This window comes from Sander vitreus, chromosome 12 (assembly GCF_031162955.1).
Source record: "Sander vitreus isolate 19-12246 chromosome 12, sanVit1, whole genome shotgun sequence".
In the NCBI taxonomy this organism is placed as follows: domain Eukaryota; kingdom Metazoa; phylum Chordata; class Actinopteri; order Perciformes; family Percidae; genus Sander; species Sander vitreus.
In genome coordinates, this window is record NC_135866.1 from 3,957,721 (window position 1) to 3,976,481 (window position 18,761).

Here is an 18,761-nt window from a genome sequence, read left to right on the forward strand (position 1 = left end):
CTTCTCTTAATAGCAAAAGAACAACACTTATGCTTCTTTAAATCCCACTTTGTATTGTTTCCATCTGTGTTGAAAGCAATTGTAGTTGTGGCTCCAACCACACCACAATATTACTAATTTACAGAACGGACATTCAAATCAAACATGACATTTGACTTTGAGCCCCGTTAATATAGGGAAATGTTTGACTTGGCGGTTTGTGGACTGATGATACATCATTACATCATCATGATTGGTCCTCAACAAGTAGTAGTAGGCAACAACACTAGCTGGAGGCCATTATGAGCACTATATTCTATTCAATTACAAACTGTTATGAATAAGATCGCAATTAAAATTGTACTAATGATCATGCCATTTAAAAACAGGGACGTTAAGGATATTAGGGATTGAAACAGAGAGATATAAAGAGACTTAACGGGCATGCAATGCTTGAATACATGAACCATTGAAATGAGAGGAGCAATCAAGTCCAACCTTCACGACTACTGTGTTGTCTTATTACAGCGATACACAATAGGTAGATAGCTTTAATATGTGCATGTCTCCTTCCATATTACTCATCCTTAACTTCTCTTCTCTCTCTTCATTTACTCCTGTTTTGTGGAGCGTCCCCTGAATGTGTCCATGAGGTTGAAGGCTCCCAGGTACTGGCCCAGCATAATGCCCTGCTTCATGGGGAGGATGCTGCGGACGAGAAACACGACAAAGAAATCAAACACCTTTTGGCTGGTTGTCATGTCTGCAAAATCTGGAGTTACATTTAAAAACAACTGCAAGTGTGAGAGTGAGAAAAGATCCAGTCCAGTTTAGTGTTGAAAATGCAGCACAGTAAGATCAGGCCTGTACTGTATCTCTTAAGATTCCAGGCCTCAATCCGTAGGCATTTTTTTTATTTACATTCAATGTGAATAAAATGCAAATAAAAAAGCATTTTTTTTATTTGCCTTGCTCAGTCATCAATGTTTCAACAGATTCACTTAACTTTTTTATTAAGATCAGCTAAAGAGGCAGAAAGATTGTGCTTAGACTGGATGTTAAAGAGCCGGCGTGACTGTAAAGTGCTAGCATGCTTGGGCTCACTTTGTAAAGTGAAACTGTGCTAACTGCCAGTAATGTAAGCTGTTCACTCAGGTGAACAGTGTAGGTGCTGTAGGGAATGCAAAGAGAACACTTTTGTTTTTGGCTCCCATTTTTCATTGAGTTGAAATAAAAGATCTAAGACCTTTCGCTTCCTGGGCTCCATCATCTCCCAGGACCTCAAGTGAGAGCAGAACATCAGCTCCCTTGTCAAAAAAGCCCGGCAGAGGATGTACTTCCTGCGGCAGCTTAAGAAGTTCAACCTGTCAAAAGCCGCTTTCCGACCAAGTAGTTACAGGAACGTAGTTATAGGAAAAGTCCACTTCTAAGTAGATCTACTAACTACTCTCCCCCAACACCGTTTTTTCCATTTGCATTCGCACTGGCCAAGTGGCCATAGGGACTGGTAGGAGGGACAAGGGAGTGATGGAGGCACGGCAACGGTCTTTATAGCGTTAAAATCAGAAAACAAATACACCAAAAAATATATGACCTAAATACTAAATCTAATATAGCATATTTGTCATAATTTAAACAAGTCTCCCGAGAGAAACGGGTATCTCTCTCTCCCCCGCCTCTGCCTGCTGCGCTGTGGACGTGTGTGTGTGTGTGTGTGTGACTGTGTGTGACGGCTGGCCAACGAGGTGGAGTTTAACTCCGAAAAGACAGTTAACCACAGGTTCCTGTTAATCTTATGATGGACATGTGTTGTGATATTTAAACAAACAAACCGTCAACGGTTAAAAGCCTCTTATTTACCGGTCTGAGAGACCTCCAGCTACCAGCGGGGTCTCTGAGCATGACTGGCTGAGCGACGAGCTAGCGGCCGGGGCAGACGCCTGCTTGCTGTCGCCTCACTTCATGGAGCTTCTCAACTCCGAAAACGTTGAAGCAAATTGTCAATTTGGCATCAATTTACGCAAGACTGCCTATATTCGAAATCTAAACATTTAATTTCTCGCGTAAAACGTTGTCAGAAGTGAATTTAGTGATGAATAAGATGGCGAAAATTGTTAAAATTGTCCCGTTGTTGGTCTGTCTGTACCGGAAATCCGACCCTCGTTGACCTAGGTTCCTTTGCTGAAAAGGGAACAGTGAAAAAACCCTGCCCTGAAGTAGGAGTTGAAAGAGTTACAGGAACTGCGGCCAGAGGGACTTAAAAATCCCTACATTGGTCCAGTCGGAACACGAGAAAAAAAGGGTTCTAGGAATTTTATGTTGTAGGAACTGCAAAAATCCTTCCGGTCGGAAAGCGGCTAAAGACTATGATGGTTCACTTCTACACTGGGATCATTGAGTCAATCCTTAAATGCGCCATCACCATCTGGTACGCTGCTGCCACCGCCAAGGACAAGGGCAGACTGCAGCTTAACATCTGCTCTACTGAGACCTCTCCAGGATTTGTACACCTCGAGGACGCTGTGGCCGATCCCTCTCACCCCGGGCATGAACTGTTTGAACCTCTCCCCTCTGGCAGGAGGCTGCGGTCCATCAGGACTAAAACCTCATGATATACAAACTGTTTCTTCTGCTCTGCAGTCAGCTTCGTTAACAAGAACCCGGTGTGGTAAAATGTTATCAATATCAGGGATGATATCATTTAGTCCTTTTATCTGAGCATTTAAGTCTCCACATATTTAGAAAGCTTCTATTTCTGAGCATAAATAGACTTAGTGCCCTGCCACACAAAACCGTTTTTTTAAATATGTTAGGTCCATATGTGTTTGTGTTATGTCGTGAATGTGAAAATGAACTGCTAGCTCCTCTGTCAGCTCTAGCCACTGAAAAGAAATAAGAGGAGAAATCAGGCCAATTACAAAAGCTGGTCAGTCTGACGTGGTGTTGCCTGAGCTCATTACTATTCATGAGCTCGCCCAGTTGCGCTGGGTAAAGGATGATGATAGCCAGGCTCTCATTGGCTAACTGTTAGCCAATCAGAGTCAACCATACGCACCTCTCCTATGCCTATACTGCTCTCTCCCCCCAGGTGAGTTTAATTCACAGACATATCTGTGCCCAGTGATTGCAGAATATCTGCTCTGAGCTCGTGAATACAGACTGTCCGGAATCATAAATTAGAATCACAAAAAAAGATTTATTGCCAGGTAAGTAGCACTTACTAAGAATTTGCAATGGATCCTTGTTCCACTCCTGCCCTTTTTCCCAGCCTCCCCCCATCTTTAGCCAGTATTTCTCTGCCTTGACCCTCAGAAAAAAAAAATTGGATCAATCTTCTCCAGTATGCTTTTCATGTTTTCCGGTTGTAGCCCATATATTATGAATGATGCTACTGGGTCAAACCGTGAGACGGCCTTTCCTCCTGTTAGCTTTTCCTCCAGGGTTTCCAGACGCGCTTGTAGCCGCCCAATCTCCCGGTCAAGCCCCTCTTTTATTTCTTTTCCGACATCCCTCCATTTCTGTCATAAGCAACTTCTACCAGCCTTACTGTTAAACCTCTTATTCAATTTTTCGGTTTATTTTTTGAGCTTGCTGCTGCGTAAAGCCCAATTTATCGTCCTGTGTCCTGTAACTGTGATTGGTCCGCTTGGCCGAGGCTTGGTAGTGTCACATTTCCCTTACATTTCCTGGTTCTCCTTCTCCATTAACAACATAAAATCAAGATAGGGTTAACCGTTCCTGCTACAGCTTTCCCACCGTGGTCAGAAAGTACCGGGGAGACACTTTGTTTCTCCGTCTCCACCACCAGAGTCGCTACTCACTCCAAAGTTAATTCCTGTCACTCTCTCAACTAGTGGTGTGCGATACTGCAAAATACAGGGCTAGTATCGCCGATACCGATACTTTTTAATAATTATCGGCCCATCTGAGCTTTCATTTTCTCAAAGGCAGAGCAGGATACCCAGGGCTCGGTTTACACCTATCGCCATTTCAAGACACTGGGGGACCATAGGCAGGCTGGGGGAACTCATATTAAGGTTAAAAAACCTCATAAGGGAAATTTTCATGCCCTGGGACCTTTAATGTGGATGCATCATGAAATTGCTAAATCTGAATGAATTCTCATGACCTTTAAGTGGTTTTGGGATTTTTCCCTTTGGATTATTAATAAAGTTAAAACCCAGGACAGACTTTCAAATGCTTGTATAAATGTGTTTTGTTAACACTGTATCTTACAGCCTTTTTACAAATTATGCAGTTTGGCGTGGTTTCATTTTTGGACTGAAAATATAGCCACACAACGCTCCTCTTCCTCTCTGCCATTCTTCTGCTCTGTCTCTGTCCTCCTTGTGTGTGTGTGTGTGTGTGTGTGTGTGTGTGTGTGTGTGTGTGTGTGCTGCTGGCCGCCGCCGGGCCTGGCTGCTTGCTTGCTTGCATGCCTGGCGCCGCAGCAGTCACGTGATAGTACAACATCAAATCACAAGAGGGGGGAGCAAGGTGTGCCTGCTCTGAGCTGTGACAGGAGCAGCACTTGAAAGCAGCGGCACTTACGCAGACACAGACAGCCGGGTCGCCTCTTTGATGAAACCGCAGCAATGCATGCTGGAGAGAAACTAAAACTAAAGTATCGATCTCATTACACTGGTATTGATCAATATGAATACCAACGTTGGTATCGATATTATCGATATTTGGAATCGATCCGCCCACCACTACTCTCGACCACACACTCCCCACACATACACACCGGCCCTGCTGATATGACGTTGTTTGCGTATAGGGACCAGTTAACGTTAACCTGCCGGTCACATTGTCTCTAAACAGTCGGCTCACAGTGAAGTCCTGCACGGATCAACAGCTGGCGGCTTGTTCGCTCTGCCTGCATTCTGCTGCGGTTCAGCGGCTAACAAGCGAGTTAACTGCTAACAGACGCTGCGACCAACAAAACAGTACAAATTCTGTCATTATATATGTAATTTATAAAATGTTTCTAGTGTCAATGTATTGGCTGTGCTATGTTGAACATGCTCGAACATGCTGCCACGTCAAAAAGCTTCCCCGTACTTTTTGACGTGTGTACTTACAGTAAGGCGTAAGCTCTGCGTTGAGCCTCCGCAGAACCATAAATCACGCTTTAAGCTCTTTCCATGCAAAACAGCTGACGGCTCTATTGTTTGATAGTGTTGGAGAGACACCGTTTCAAACGTCTCTTAATGCCCTTATATGGAACGGATCCAGGGGATGAAACAGCTGGATCAGGATTTGTATAGATAGATTTTGAACTGTTTAAAAGGAGAATTCCGGTCAATTTCAACACGTAGCTCTGTTGTTTGGAATTTTGGAGTGCTGGCAGTAGCAAAAAAAACGAAAACAATCGGTGCTGCCTACACCGTGTTATCCCCCTGCTAGCGTTACCACCCAACAGGCTTAAACAGGGCAAGTTTTAAACGTGTTTTAAGCCTCTAAACATGCTCAAAATGTCATTACAAGTGCCTACCCATGTGCAGGGATTCCTTCCGAGGGAACACAGCGAATCGGACTGCAGTAGATGTGACAGAAAGGCATAAAAGTTGTGTTAATCCATCCAGTGCACATACCTCTGTTTATTTCCCGTTTTCCGGTCAAGTCCACACTAGTCGATTGTCGAACTCATACAATCCAACATTCCAGTCAAATTTACTGTGTTCCCTCGGAAGGAATCACTGCACATGGGTAGGCACTTGTAATGACATTTTGAGCATGTTTAGGAGGCTAAAAAACAAGTTTAAAATTGCCCTGTTTAAGCCTGTTGGGTGCTAACGCTAGCAGGGGGATAACACGGTGTAGGCAGCACCGATTGGTTTAGTTTTTCTCGCTACTGACAGCACTCCAAATTTCCAAACAGAGCTACGTGTTGAAATCGACCGGAATTCTCCTTTAACCTCCTTAAAACTCTATATTTTGACTTTATTAACAGTCGATCAACGTCGCTGGCAGCATCGGAACCGGATGCATGTGCATACAATTAAAAAATGTTCGCGACCTGACCACCGTGCGCTCCTCCTCAGCTGGTCTCCTGACCACCCCCAGCTCACGTCTCAGCACCCTGGGTGCTGCACTGCTCCCAGGCTCTGGACCTCTCTGCCCCCACACAGTCGGTCACCATGACGACACTCCCACCTCAAAACTCCTGTTCAAACTTGCCTACTCACTCCGTTACCCATCCTCTCTGTCCGATTCCTTCTTACCCCACAATTGTACCGTTTCCCGTTTTGTGATTGTCTGCGCTGGTGTCTTTTCATGTTTCACTGTTTTTACCTGTACGTTTGACTTGTTTGGTTACAGTTTTAAATGCATTTTATTTGATTAACCTTTATTTTACCAGGAAATAATCCCATTGAGATTCAGAATCTCTTTTTCAAAAGGAGTCCTGGCAAAGACATCAGTGGGTGTCCTAATGGCGCCCCTAAAATAAAAATGTCTCATAGTTCCAAACCCTACTTGTGTGACCTTTGGCTTTATTATGAACACACATAATTCAGCTTCATGACAAAATCAACAATCTTTATTAAACACTTTCAATATCTGCATTTGCAGGGACAATTGACTGACAGGGCATTTTAATGCCTAAGTCTTTTTTTACTCAAAGTTACTCAATTAATATTGGATATGAAAAATAACATTTATATTTCATCAAAACATGTACAAGCGTTTGTTGAACAGGAGAACTTGTGTGCCGAGTCCTGATGATATGACCTGGAGCTACTCTACAGAGCACACAGCTGACTGGACAGTAACTCTGAATATGCAAGCTTTAAACGCTCTGAAGATCATCATGAGGAACCTGCAGAAACAAACTTGAGCAAACAGTCAGTTTCTCTGCACCGTCTGTCTTTTGATGACATTACAAAAACAGGTTTAGTTAGTGTCTCTGGGTAACAGTGAGAGTGGATTTGACTGAATGCACACTAAGCTGCCTGAGGCCAAAGAAAAAGCTTGCCACAACTGTGTTCTACAATGACAACAAATGTCATGTTGAATGTGTGCTAGTGCTGTTTGTATTGCAGACTGGCGTTAGTGTGGCAGTCTACTTGGACTGACGATCCCAGGTAAGAGCCAAGGAGGGAGGCCTGCTTCCACTGCACAACACTAAAGAGGATGATGGAGGGACAGGATGAGGGCAGGGAACAAATATACAACACATTCATCTACTTCTGCTGCTTCCACAGCTGCAGGCAGTGCATCAACATACAGGGTCTCTGTATTAGACTAGCAGTGTGTCCACTGGTGCCTTTTATCTTCTGCCACTGATATTGCTTGTGCTAGTTTTTCTGAAAATTACTTTAAAAAAGGACAACTCCGGCGCAAAATGAACCTAGGGGTTAATAACACATGATTACCGAGTCGACCGTTCTCTGGGATGTGTTTTCATGCTAATCGAATGTGACCAGTTTTAGCTCAAACCGCTAATTACCTTATAGCGCTAGTTGTCCGGGCACGGGTAAAGTAAGAAGAAATCGCTATTTCTACACCACTATCGAGGCTCAAAATAGCACCACACTTCCACGGTCGCATACCGAACGACCAGTCGAACGACGAACGCCCTGCAACCGGTAACCAGTAACATAGCTCAAGCACGGCGTTCGTCGTTCGACTGGTCGTGACTGCTTTCCCAAGATGGCGCCAGCATGTATACATGAATGGTATTGTCTTTATAATATATCTTTTTAATAAACTTCATTTTTAATAAACTTGATTTCGATTAAAATCGACCAAAATTAAGTCAAAATCAGAAAAAAAATAAAATAATAATATTTATTTATTTATCAAGTGATATTTTTTGATAAGTGTTTTGGGCCAGCCCAGTGTCATTGAAAAACAATGGGCCGCCGATCTAAGCCTACCACTTTTATGGGCCGGTTCGTGGACCAGACAAAAAGGTGTTGGCGGTCGGCCCAAAAAGCACGTCGGTCACCAGGAAAGTGCCAGATGGCCAGTCCGCCCTTGACTGGAAGGCCAAATGCTTCAGAGCACCTGCTGTAGTCAGGCTGACCTCTGACCCTTCATGTGACTCACAGCCAAGCAAGGCTATTACACAAGAACATACCAGTCAGTACTATACTGTCACTATGGCACAACTATCAGTAATATCGATCAAGTACTAATTATATTACCACTATCACAACTCTTCGACACTAGCAAAGCAACGGACGTAAAGCAGTGACGTATGAAACTAGAGCTGCAACTAACGATTATTGTCATCGTGGATTAATGTGTGGATTCTTTTCTGCATGAATGGATTAGATGGTTGGTCTCTAAAATGTCAGAAAATGGTTAAACATGTCCAGTGTTTTCCCAAAGACCAAGATGACATCCTCAAATGTCTTGTTTTGTCCACGACTCAAATATATTCAGTTTACTGTCACAGAGGAGAGAAGAAACTAAAAAATATTCACATTTAACAAGCTGACATCACACAAGTTTGACTTTTTTTCCATAAAGAATGACTGAAATGAACCGACTAATCATTTTCGAGCTCTATATGAAGCTGCCAATCAGATTATTTACTCATTAATCCAAGGTGCGCAAATCCAGACTGTTCAAGCCAACTTTAAGCAACCACCCGAATCCGACCGAGGCCGACTACAGCGCTGAGAATGGTGACAAAATCTAAAAATAAAATACAGTCCATTTACAAAGATAAGTTAAGCCCTGGGACTCACTTAAATGTCCAACTGTCGTGTGGCCGGGTTAGCTCAGTTGGTCGAGCAGGCGCACACATATAGAGATGTATGCCTCGACACAGAAGGTCCAGGGTTCGAGCCCGACCTGGACGATTTTACTGCATGTCTTCCCCCTCTCTCTCCCCTTTCATATCTGGCTGTCCTTTCCATTAAAGACTGATATGACCAAAAAATGTCCAACTGTCACGGAACTCACTACATTGACATCTACCAACATTACAGAGTTTCCAAACTACACGCCATTACAAACCGCCTATAGAATCGTAACGTAGCGTTCGTTAAGAGCGACCATGCCCCATCTTGCTGAGGTCAACGTATGGGTAACACTTTATGTGAAGGGGTGTGCATAAGACTGACATGACAAATTTCATTGTTACTTTTAACAGCAAAATCACACACACACACACACACACACACACACACACACACACACACACACAAGATTACAAATAAAAATATTACAGTGCAAATCCGCCATCATAACAGCAATGCACCAAGGTACAAATGCTCCTGGCTTTTAAAGGGAATGGGCGATGACACCGATTGGTTTATTGCATGTTACGCCCAAAACACATTAATGAAGACACTAAGTACAACCCTTTTGAACCAGTCGCCCGGCGCACGGACCCTTTTTTCCCGCCGTCAAACTAGCAAAAGTGGATTTGGACACGCCCTAACCTGCGCCATGCACTTCACACCTTGCGCTTATAACGTTAAAATAGGGCCCCTTATCTCATTGTTTTATTATTAAAATGTGTTGCATAGTTACATAAGAAATGAATTGCTCCAAATATAGACAGTTTAAAACATGGTAACCGTAAGTGTGGTTAGTTTCACTTATATTTCTGATATTCTACACGTATGATAGTGTGATTGTAAGTGATAATGATGCATGCGAGTGAATATAAAGTAGGCCTGCAAATTAGTTTCTGTGTCCCATTCATTGTCCCACTGCGCTGTACGGCCATAATCTAAATTGGTCAATTTGGCTGCAGAGGAGAGGCGAGGGAGAGTACTGACGTTAATCGGTGCTGCTTCTGGTAAAATAAAAGGGGGGTGTTTGGTGTAAAACAACACCAAAAGCCCATCTTTTGGGTTTTCTAAAGGTTATTCTGTTATGTCAACATAGGAATGTGAAGAATAGGTATTCAGGAAAAGTCCATGCAGGACAGAAACACAGCAATAACAATGGACGGAATTAATTCCATTTTTTAAGTCCCAACGTTAAATGGCCTGGGTTCTGGCTGTTGTAGTGGTAGTGATTATGACCTGTGATCCAGAAACTTTAGATAACAGATCTGAAATCAAAAAACATACAGATCAGTGAATGACAACATTTGGCTCTTTTTGAAACCCAATATTAACCTGCTGAGACCGAGCAGGGTTTTTGGCCATGTCTGTGTAACTGTGTTTCTGTGGGGACATAAAGCTTTTAGAGTCTGATAATAGTGGTGATTGATATTTATCCATTAGTGTAAGCATGGCCTATTCAAAATAACAGGCAGTAGACTTTAAGGCTTGACATAAAGGCTTAAAAATAGAAATGATGGACATACTTTACTGTAGTTCTAAAAGGCCAGCACTATTGACTCAAGGGGATATGAACTAATCTGTAGAGAGAGGTTCTGTGAAGAGAACAGAGAAGGTAGACACTAACTTCTTGAGAGCAGTGATGAGGTACATGCTCTTGGGCATCAGCAGGAAGACCTGGTCTGTGAGCACAGCATTGATGATCTTCTTGGCTACATAGTCTGGATCCAGGATTGGCATCAGTCTTGGCCACCTGAAGAACACAAGAAAAAAGATTCTAAGAAAAGCTACAACTGCTAACAGCACTGAATCACTCACCAACAACTGTTGCGTTCCCCGTTTGCCCTGCGAGAGATGACTTGTGGCTTGGAATATCCCTTTAAAATGTCATTTCTGAACCATATGTAGAAGTTGACAGATTTTTCTCAGTGGAATAGTCTTTGTTTTGTTTGATTGTGCTCAGGGACACAGGATGCAGATGTAACCACCTAACTATAAAGCACAGAATCTGTGTGTGTGTGTGTGTGTGTGTGTTATTAGAAAATTTAAAAAACACATAAAAACACTAACAACTGCAACAATCACAGAATTAGTCTATGCACCAGCTAAAATGTCCGATTAGAATCATATTCTCTTAAAGGGGCAATGTGTTTTTGAGTTTTTTCATGGTCACGTGTTCTGGTGCTGGGATATGTGCTGTTGGGTTTCAGTGTGTGTGCATGTGTGTGGTTGTGTCTGATGATATTGTGATTTTGAGAATGACATGGACCCTTCTCTGTACCACGCTGAGATAAGACACCATCACACGGTGTGACTATGTGTAGATTATCAAACAGACAATGGATGTTTGTTTCTGACTGCCGGTGTGCGGGGGACGTTTGTGAATATTATATATATATATATATATATATATATAATATATATATATATATATATATATATATTATATATATATATATATATATATATATATATATATATATATATATATATATATATATATATATATATATATATATATATATATATATAATAAATAATAAACACATATACACACACACACACTTTAGTGACAGCGGATAGACAGGAAAGGGGGAGAGAAAGAGAGGGGACGACACGCAGCAAAGGGCCGCAGGTCGGACTCGAACCCGGGCCACTGCAAAGGACTCAGCACGCTCTCACTGGGTGAGCCAGAGGCCGGCCCCAGCAGAGCCTTTACTTTTCTAAGGCGATTGATTGAGGCTGTACGGAGGAAGAAGATGGGCGATTTACATGAAAATGTCTCACTGGAGAAACATTGAGATTCAGGAACTTCTGTCAGTAGACTATGTCGGGACTTAATTCTTCGGACATAGTCCGGAGTTCATATGTGAATGTGAATCATTAGATCTGGAATTACAGCATGGTTTGACAACCTAACAGTGCAACTGAAAGCAGGCTTGCCATCATGCACAAAACGGCTATGAAAGGGTAATAGAAGGAATGGAAGAAAGACTATGAGCCCATACCCATTCTGTAAGGGAAGGCAGTCATGAAACAAAAATCAGCTCTCAACATCCCCTCTTCTCTAAATACGAACCTCTGCCATTAGGAAGAAATGCAAAAGTGCAGCGCAAACCTCTTTAAGGTCATTAAGGTGGTTACGGCCACCAGGGGAACAATAAAGTGTTTGGTTGGGACCAGAGTATATGTGCAATGCAGACCTGTCCATATTAGTAATGTAAAGCCACAGTCTACATGTTTTATTTTTCTTATTAGTAACACAAGTTGGCAATGTGCGATAGCAAACCTGCATCACATCACAAGCTGAATGTATAGTTTATCTTTAATTTAATGCAGGTCTGGTCTCTGTTATGATGCAGAATAAAGAAGTGACTTGAATACAGGTTAGTGAAAAAATAAAGTGCTCCTTGCTTGAGATAATGTTAAATTATTAATGACCAATTACTAGGCGTGTAACAGTACACAGACATTGCGTTTCAGTGCAATTTGGTACAGGAAAAACTAATGGAGGATCCATTTCTTTACATTTCTTTTGAACAGACAGTAGATTAAAAATAAATCAAAAACGGACGCAATCTTCTTGCTGGGGACTGAGGCAGCATTTTGCCCACTGGCAACAGTTTTCATTTAAAAAATAAGGAACATTTCAACACTGGGACTGTATAATGACCTCATCCGCACAGTCTAAATCATTTAAATATTGATCCATGGCACTGAAAATCTTTTAGATAACATTAACCTTTAATTTCTGTAGCCTACTCCTGGAAAGCCTTTCTTCCAACTCGTGTTCCACTCTCCACACCGCTGTCTTCAGACAACAAGTCACCTCGTGAGATAGATAATGCTGTCAGACACTATTAGTAACGATCTGAGCCTGTCAGTAGCAAAAACAATCACTCTAAGTAGACAAAAATCGAGGGTAATATAAAATACTGGACCAATTTTAAAGGTCCTATGACATGCTGCTCTTTGGATGCTTTTATATTAGGCCTTAGTGGTCCCCTAATACTGTATCTGAAGTCTCTTTCCCGAAATTCAGCCGTGGTGCAGAATTACAGCCACTAGAGCCAGTCCCACAATGAGCTTTCTTTAGGACGTGCCATTTCTGTGTCTGCAAGGTGGAGGGTGGGGGTGTGGCCTTGACCAACTGCCACTTTGCTCTTTTGCAAGCCATGAGGTCTCTCTCTCTCTCTCATGGCTGGGCCAAATTCTCTGGGCGGGCAAAGCAGAGAAAGGGGAGGTAACCTTGCTCCTTATGACCTCAGCAAGATTCCAGATCGGCCCATCTGAGCTTTCATTTTCTCAAAGGCAGAGCAGGATACCCAGGGCTCGGTTTATTGACCTTTGAAATAAAACAGTGAACTTACTTAGTTTGACATCCATTGAACATTCCGGTGTTGATGAAGTACGGGCACACAATGGTGGTCTTGATGCCATCTTTCCCAGTTGCCAGCAGTTCCAGACCCACAGACTCTGCAAAACCTACTGCTGCAAACTTACTGGCACAGTAGTCTGCAGGGACAAGAGGAGAAACAAACATGTGAAAAGGATGATCGGGGATCCACAGAACGAGATGCCAACCAATCTGGCATAAACCTTTACACCCACAGGACGACGATGATGATGTATAGACTTCAAACTATACCTTTAATGGTATATTCAATATCTCCAGATCAATGCAGAGTAGAGGCTTTGTACTCTAACTGGAACTGCAGTATCTTTTCAGAGCAATTGTACAATAAATCCATTATTATGAAATCTTATATTACATGAAGCATAACCGTCATTAGGGAGTCTTTTTACCTGGAAGCTTTAAGCTTCAGAAGTTCGTTCTCGGTTTGAAAAACGGAGTTAGGAGACAGTTAGCAGTGGACTCCACAAGACAAGTACTTTTGATGAAAAGCCCTTTCGATTCTTCTGATCAGTGGACACTTACGGACTAAGTATATAAATAATATAGAAATGGACCCATGTTCGCTGTGTTTTCCTGTCTGTTGTTGATTATTCCAGTATATCTGAATTGAACCATGCTTTAATGCTCATGATTTCCGTACAATCAATGATTATAGTACTTTTCTTTGAATCACGGACAATCTAACCGATGTAGATGGTTAATGCATTTACGTATATAAAGCTGTATGGGTTTAACTTTAATAAAGATAAGTTAAATGGGTCAGATCTCTCCTGTAAACTGAAAACAAACATACTTCGAGTTACAGAGACTAAAGCTACAGATGATAGTTCCTGCTTCTTATACCCATCACAACAATTGCCCCATTAACTTACATAGTAGCTTGTTTTGCCGCTGCCGACTGCAGCGGCAAAACAAGCTACAATGTAAGTTAATGGCCGACTGCTCGCTTAATACTGGACCAATGTCAAAGATTGTTGTTCCCATCAGTCACTTAGACACAAAAACATAGGAAAATGGGGTTGTGGTTGAAAATGGAAGTTACCCTTTAACACTTTAAATGTTTATAGTTATATATGAGCTGAAACTGCAAACATGTGGAGGAAGTCAGCCGCAGAAAGCTACTGGTGCTATCATTCCCCAAGGTGGGATTCCTTGTTCACACAATCCCCCAAATTCCCATGAACGAGCTGAAAAGCCTGTGCTTCAAACTGGGAATTAAGTGCCTCATTCACCAGCCATACCAGTTCCTGCGGGAGAACTGCACAATCTTGAAGCTGCTTAAAGCAGCATTGAACAGCTTACAAGGGGACAACTGTTGTTATGGGACCTTGTTACCAACCCCCCCAAGCCCTGCTGCCAAGGAAACCTGCCCTATCAGGATGACAGCTGGCCGCCCAGAAGGCCTATATTCCCAAACCTCTTGTGTTTTTTGGACAGATTTGTTGAATTGCACCGTTAATGAACAGAAGGAACAGATCTCACAGTCATGTGAACAAATTAGGACACCCATGCTAAAGTTGACTAAAAAGAGGAATAAAAAAAAAAAAATCATCTTTAGGAAATTGATCTTAATGCCTTAATTAAAAAAAATTAGGAAAAAATCCAATCTTTAAGGACACCAATTTTCTTTGTGAATGAATAATGTATCGTAAATAAATAAATGCTCTTCCTTAAAATACAGGGGGCATAAGTGAGTACACCCCTATGTTAAATTCCCATAGCAGATTTTTATTTCAGTTAGCCTAATAGCTGGTTTGATTTGCATTGAGAGATGATTTTATGGAAAGTACACCATGCCCCTCTCTCGGTATGGTGAAGGGTATGTGATGATGCATATTATCCTGGATCCATGAAATAACTGGCCTTTAAAAATAAAAATCTGCCTACCTCTATGGGAATTTAACATAGGGGTGTACTTACTTATGCCCCCTGTATTTTAAGGAAGAACATTTATTTATTTACGATACATTATTCATTCACAAAGAAAATTGGTGTCCTTAAATGTTGGATTTTTCCTCATTTTTTAAGGCATTAAGATTTCCAAAAGATGAGTTTTTTTTTTTTAGCATAGGTGTCCTAATTTGTTCACATGACTGTACTGCTACTACAATTTTCGAAACAATAGAAGTCAACGTAATGATATGCATCATCACAGTAACAGAAGATTAAAACTTCAAAAAAGGTCAATTAAAAATCTATCAATACTAAATTAAATCTGTTATTGATCCCACATGGGGGGATGGTTAAGGTCTACAGTGAACAGCCCGCATAATTTAAATGATTAAATAGCAATTATACATCCATAATAAAACAGATCAAATTACATTTTACAGGCAATCCAGACTAATTTAGCTGCTGTACTGGATAGCAAAGACGCAGTTTTTGCAGCGGCTAGTTTTCTGAAGTTCAAACTGCGATGGCTAAGAGATGAGTCTGCCTGTGTCCACGACGACACCCACTATGATGAAATGGCATTTAGCATTTTAAACAGAGCCCAAGGACAGCTGCTCGGCCCAAAAAAAAGTGTTGGGCTATTTGAGGTCAGGGGGCATGAGGTTGGCACTCTGAACTTGTTCTCCAACGTCAAAAACATTTACATAAAGTGCAACCCTCCGTGTATTGCAGGAGGATCTAAAAGGCCATGACACACCAAGCCGACGGCCAGGAATTAGTGGCGATGAAGGCCGACTGTGGCCTCGTCGGCCCTCGTCGCCTCTGTCTTGGTCAAAAATTTGCACTGGAACACACCGCAGAGACTACAGCCGACGGCCAAGTAGAACATATGTTCTGCGCCTGCGTGAGAAGAAATAACTCTCCATACCAGCAGGCGGTGGTAATCTATTTGTCATTCAACAAAGGAAACCGGATAACGTTGCTATGATACCCACAACAAACAGCGTTTGCTCGAAGCCTCAGGGGCACAACGGAACAGAGCCTACGGTCCATCTGCTTCACGCCCTGCCGGATGACAGCATACATGGGGAGATGGCTAACCAAACTGTCGCCCTCCTGGGCTGTCATCCGTTCTCTCTGCAAAGAATTCTCCCTACGGTGGAGAACGGCCCGCTGCTGGCTCGTAAGCTAACGTTAGCTTGCTAATTCCAACCACTCAACATGCCTTCAGTGGTTACAGAACATTTGCCAAACAAAAGTTGTCACTCAGCTGGCAAGAGCAATGTGCTTTCCCACGATGTGACAAGAGCGTGTGAATTAAACATTAAGTTCTTACATTTTACTAATTAATACAGTTTTTCCATTACGTGGTACCTGCTCAACTCGCCTCTATTCTACTCTACTTTTTTGTTTTACCATTATGAAAAAAAAAGTACCTGGTACTAGCTAACAAGTACTTTTGTAAGTATCACCTCCGTCGAGGTTCCAAGCGAGCTGAGGCAATACCAAAAGGTGACGTGAAAACCTGCAGACTACTAATTGGTCAGAGAGAATCGTCACTAATCACTACGTCATCACTGCTATAGCGACAGACGGGGGGTGTCCTGAACAAACCTGCCATTTTTAAATAGTTTAGCCAGCGGTGTTTTTTTGTTGTTGTTTTTTTTTGCTGTCTCCAGCTTCTTTTGAAACAAAACTTGTCTTCTGGCTGTGGCAACAGCCACATGCCGAGAGTCAAAAACAACACACCTTCGACGTTCTGCGAGTGTGCCGCGTTAGGTCACGGCAGTCTTCTGCGGCGGCGCTATGACGACCAGCCACGCTCGCCTCACGCATGAGGCAGTACTAAGTCTGCAACGGAAAACGGAGGATGGGGCACCGCGGCCGAGTCGAGCAGAGCTGGTACTAGCAGTGGGTAAGCGCCAATAGAGGCCGTCCGGCTAGCTGGTAAGCTAGCTTGCTTGCCAGGGGGCTAATTGTTTAGCAGTGCAGAGGGTGTAGAGAGAGAGAGAGAAGTCTATTACGGACTTTATATTAAATATCACGGTATAGGATAATAGTTTATTAACATCAGTTTATTTTGTAATGTGTAGGTATGTAGAGTTCTTTTAAAAGCCATGTTCTTGTTGGAATAAATATACCTACACTCGTACGTATCTTATGGACATAATGTGCAAACATTTTTATTCTAATGTTCAAACCTAATTATTGGCTTGTTTTGACAGCAATGTGTGTGTTGGATTGATCAGATGAGATGAAAAACACAAGGAGCCTCGTGTGTGCACTGTCCTTTGTTTGCTTTCCTCACTACCGTTTTCAAGCTGAACAGCCAATCAGATGGATTGACTTGGACCGACCGCCGACAGGGCCTTGAATCACACTGGACAACACAATGGCAAACAAACTAACATGCCACGCACGCCCAAACAGTTCATTACAATGGGTAAGGTCATGTCTTTGCATAAATTCCAGCAAGACTATAGACTTATTTACTAGTTATTTTTAAAAAAGGTACAATCATGAAATACATTCTCCTTAGATATTATTGTTGCTAAAGTATAGTATGCTGAATACGAAAAAGTGTGACTTTGAAAATACTGCTTATATTAGTTCAAAGTGAGAGCATGCCAGACTTCTCTCCACAGCCCTTTGTCAGCACTGGAGTGTGGTCTGGCTAAACCACCTATCTATTCTGGGAAAGGGAAAAATGGACGGCATTTCTTCCGTGCTTTATTACCAGACTAAGCGTTTTAAAATGTTCCTCTCATTGGCCTTCAAGCAATCAGGTGAAAAAAAACAAACAAATATAATATTAAAGTGCTCATATTGTTTTTTGGCTTTTTTCCCCCCTTTCCTTTATTGTGTTATATATCTTTTTGTGCACATTATAGGTTTACAAAGTGAAAAAGCCCAAAGTCCACCCCAAAGGGACTTACCATCTCACAGAGAAAACACTGTTCACAAACTGCTCCAAACAGCTCTATTGTAGTCCAGCCTTTACTTCCATGACAAATGTGCGTCACTTTGTAACACACGTTATAATGCTCGCCTAGCTGCTAGCATGGCACTCCCTCATACTCTGCTTCTGACTGGCTAGTAGTCCTAACCTAGGTACTGAGCATGTGCGACTCCCAACAAAGATGGAACAGAAGTGTGATGCCTCACTCGGTAGCTAAAACAGAGAGCTCAACACACAGGGTGAAAAGAGGAGCTGCAGCAATGTGCAGTACAACTAAAATATAGTGTTTTTTGAAAATTAAACCACATAAAGCTATTCTGGTACAACCTCTAAACACAATTATGGACCTGAAAATGAGCATAATATGAGCACTTTAAGATTTTAAAAAACAGCCAAATTTGACCAGAATACAACACAAGGGTTAATCGTTTCCCATATCTTGTATGGTATTCTACAGTATTATGTAAAATATCTGTGGAGAAGAGAGTCAGTCTTCTCCTTAAACCCAGCATGATCAAAATGCTAAAACTTTAAATGCAGTTTTGAACACAAACAGCAGGGCTTAAGAGACCTGGTTCATGTCATTTGTGTTTTGTTAATTGGGTGTTTTTGTTTGCATCCGTGTGAATATTTCATTGAGGCAGACGACACTTCTACTGGTTTAAAGACCACCAGGAGGACTTTTCTATGATCGGCCCTGACTCTAAGCATGCATGTTCTTTACCCGTTTTTGTGATTAACAATTTTAGTTTCTTGTTTT

General features: G+C 42.1%; 1 protein-coding gene across 3 annotated transcripts in view; it reads right to left on the bottom strand.

The window, feature by feature from the left end:
• LOC144526485 (epidermal retinol dehydrogenase 2-like) overlaps positions 1–18,761 on the bottom strand; it is a 30,688-nt gene that overhangs the window by 1,479 nt on the left and 10,448 nt on the right. For 2 of the 3 annotated variants that reach the window (XM_078263991.1, XM_078263990.1), the window contains 3 exons: positions 13,103–13,247; positions 10,360–10,485; positions 6,502–7,107 (listed from right to left, as the gene is read on the bottom strand). In XM_078263991.1, coding sequence (XP_078120117.1) covers positions 7,005–7,107; positions 10,360–10,485; positions 13,103–13,247 — 374 coding nt within the window. In that variant the 3' untranslated portion in view covers positions 6,502–7,004. Of the gene's footprint in view, positions 688–6,501; positions 7,108–10,359; positions 10,486–13,102; positions 13,248–18,761 lie in introns of those variants that run through there. The other variant, XM_078263992.1, reaches the window with a different exon arrangement.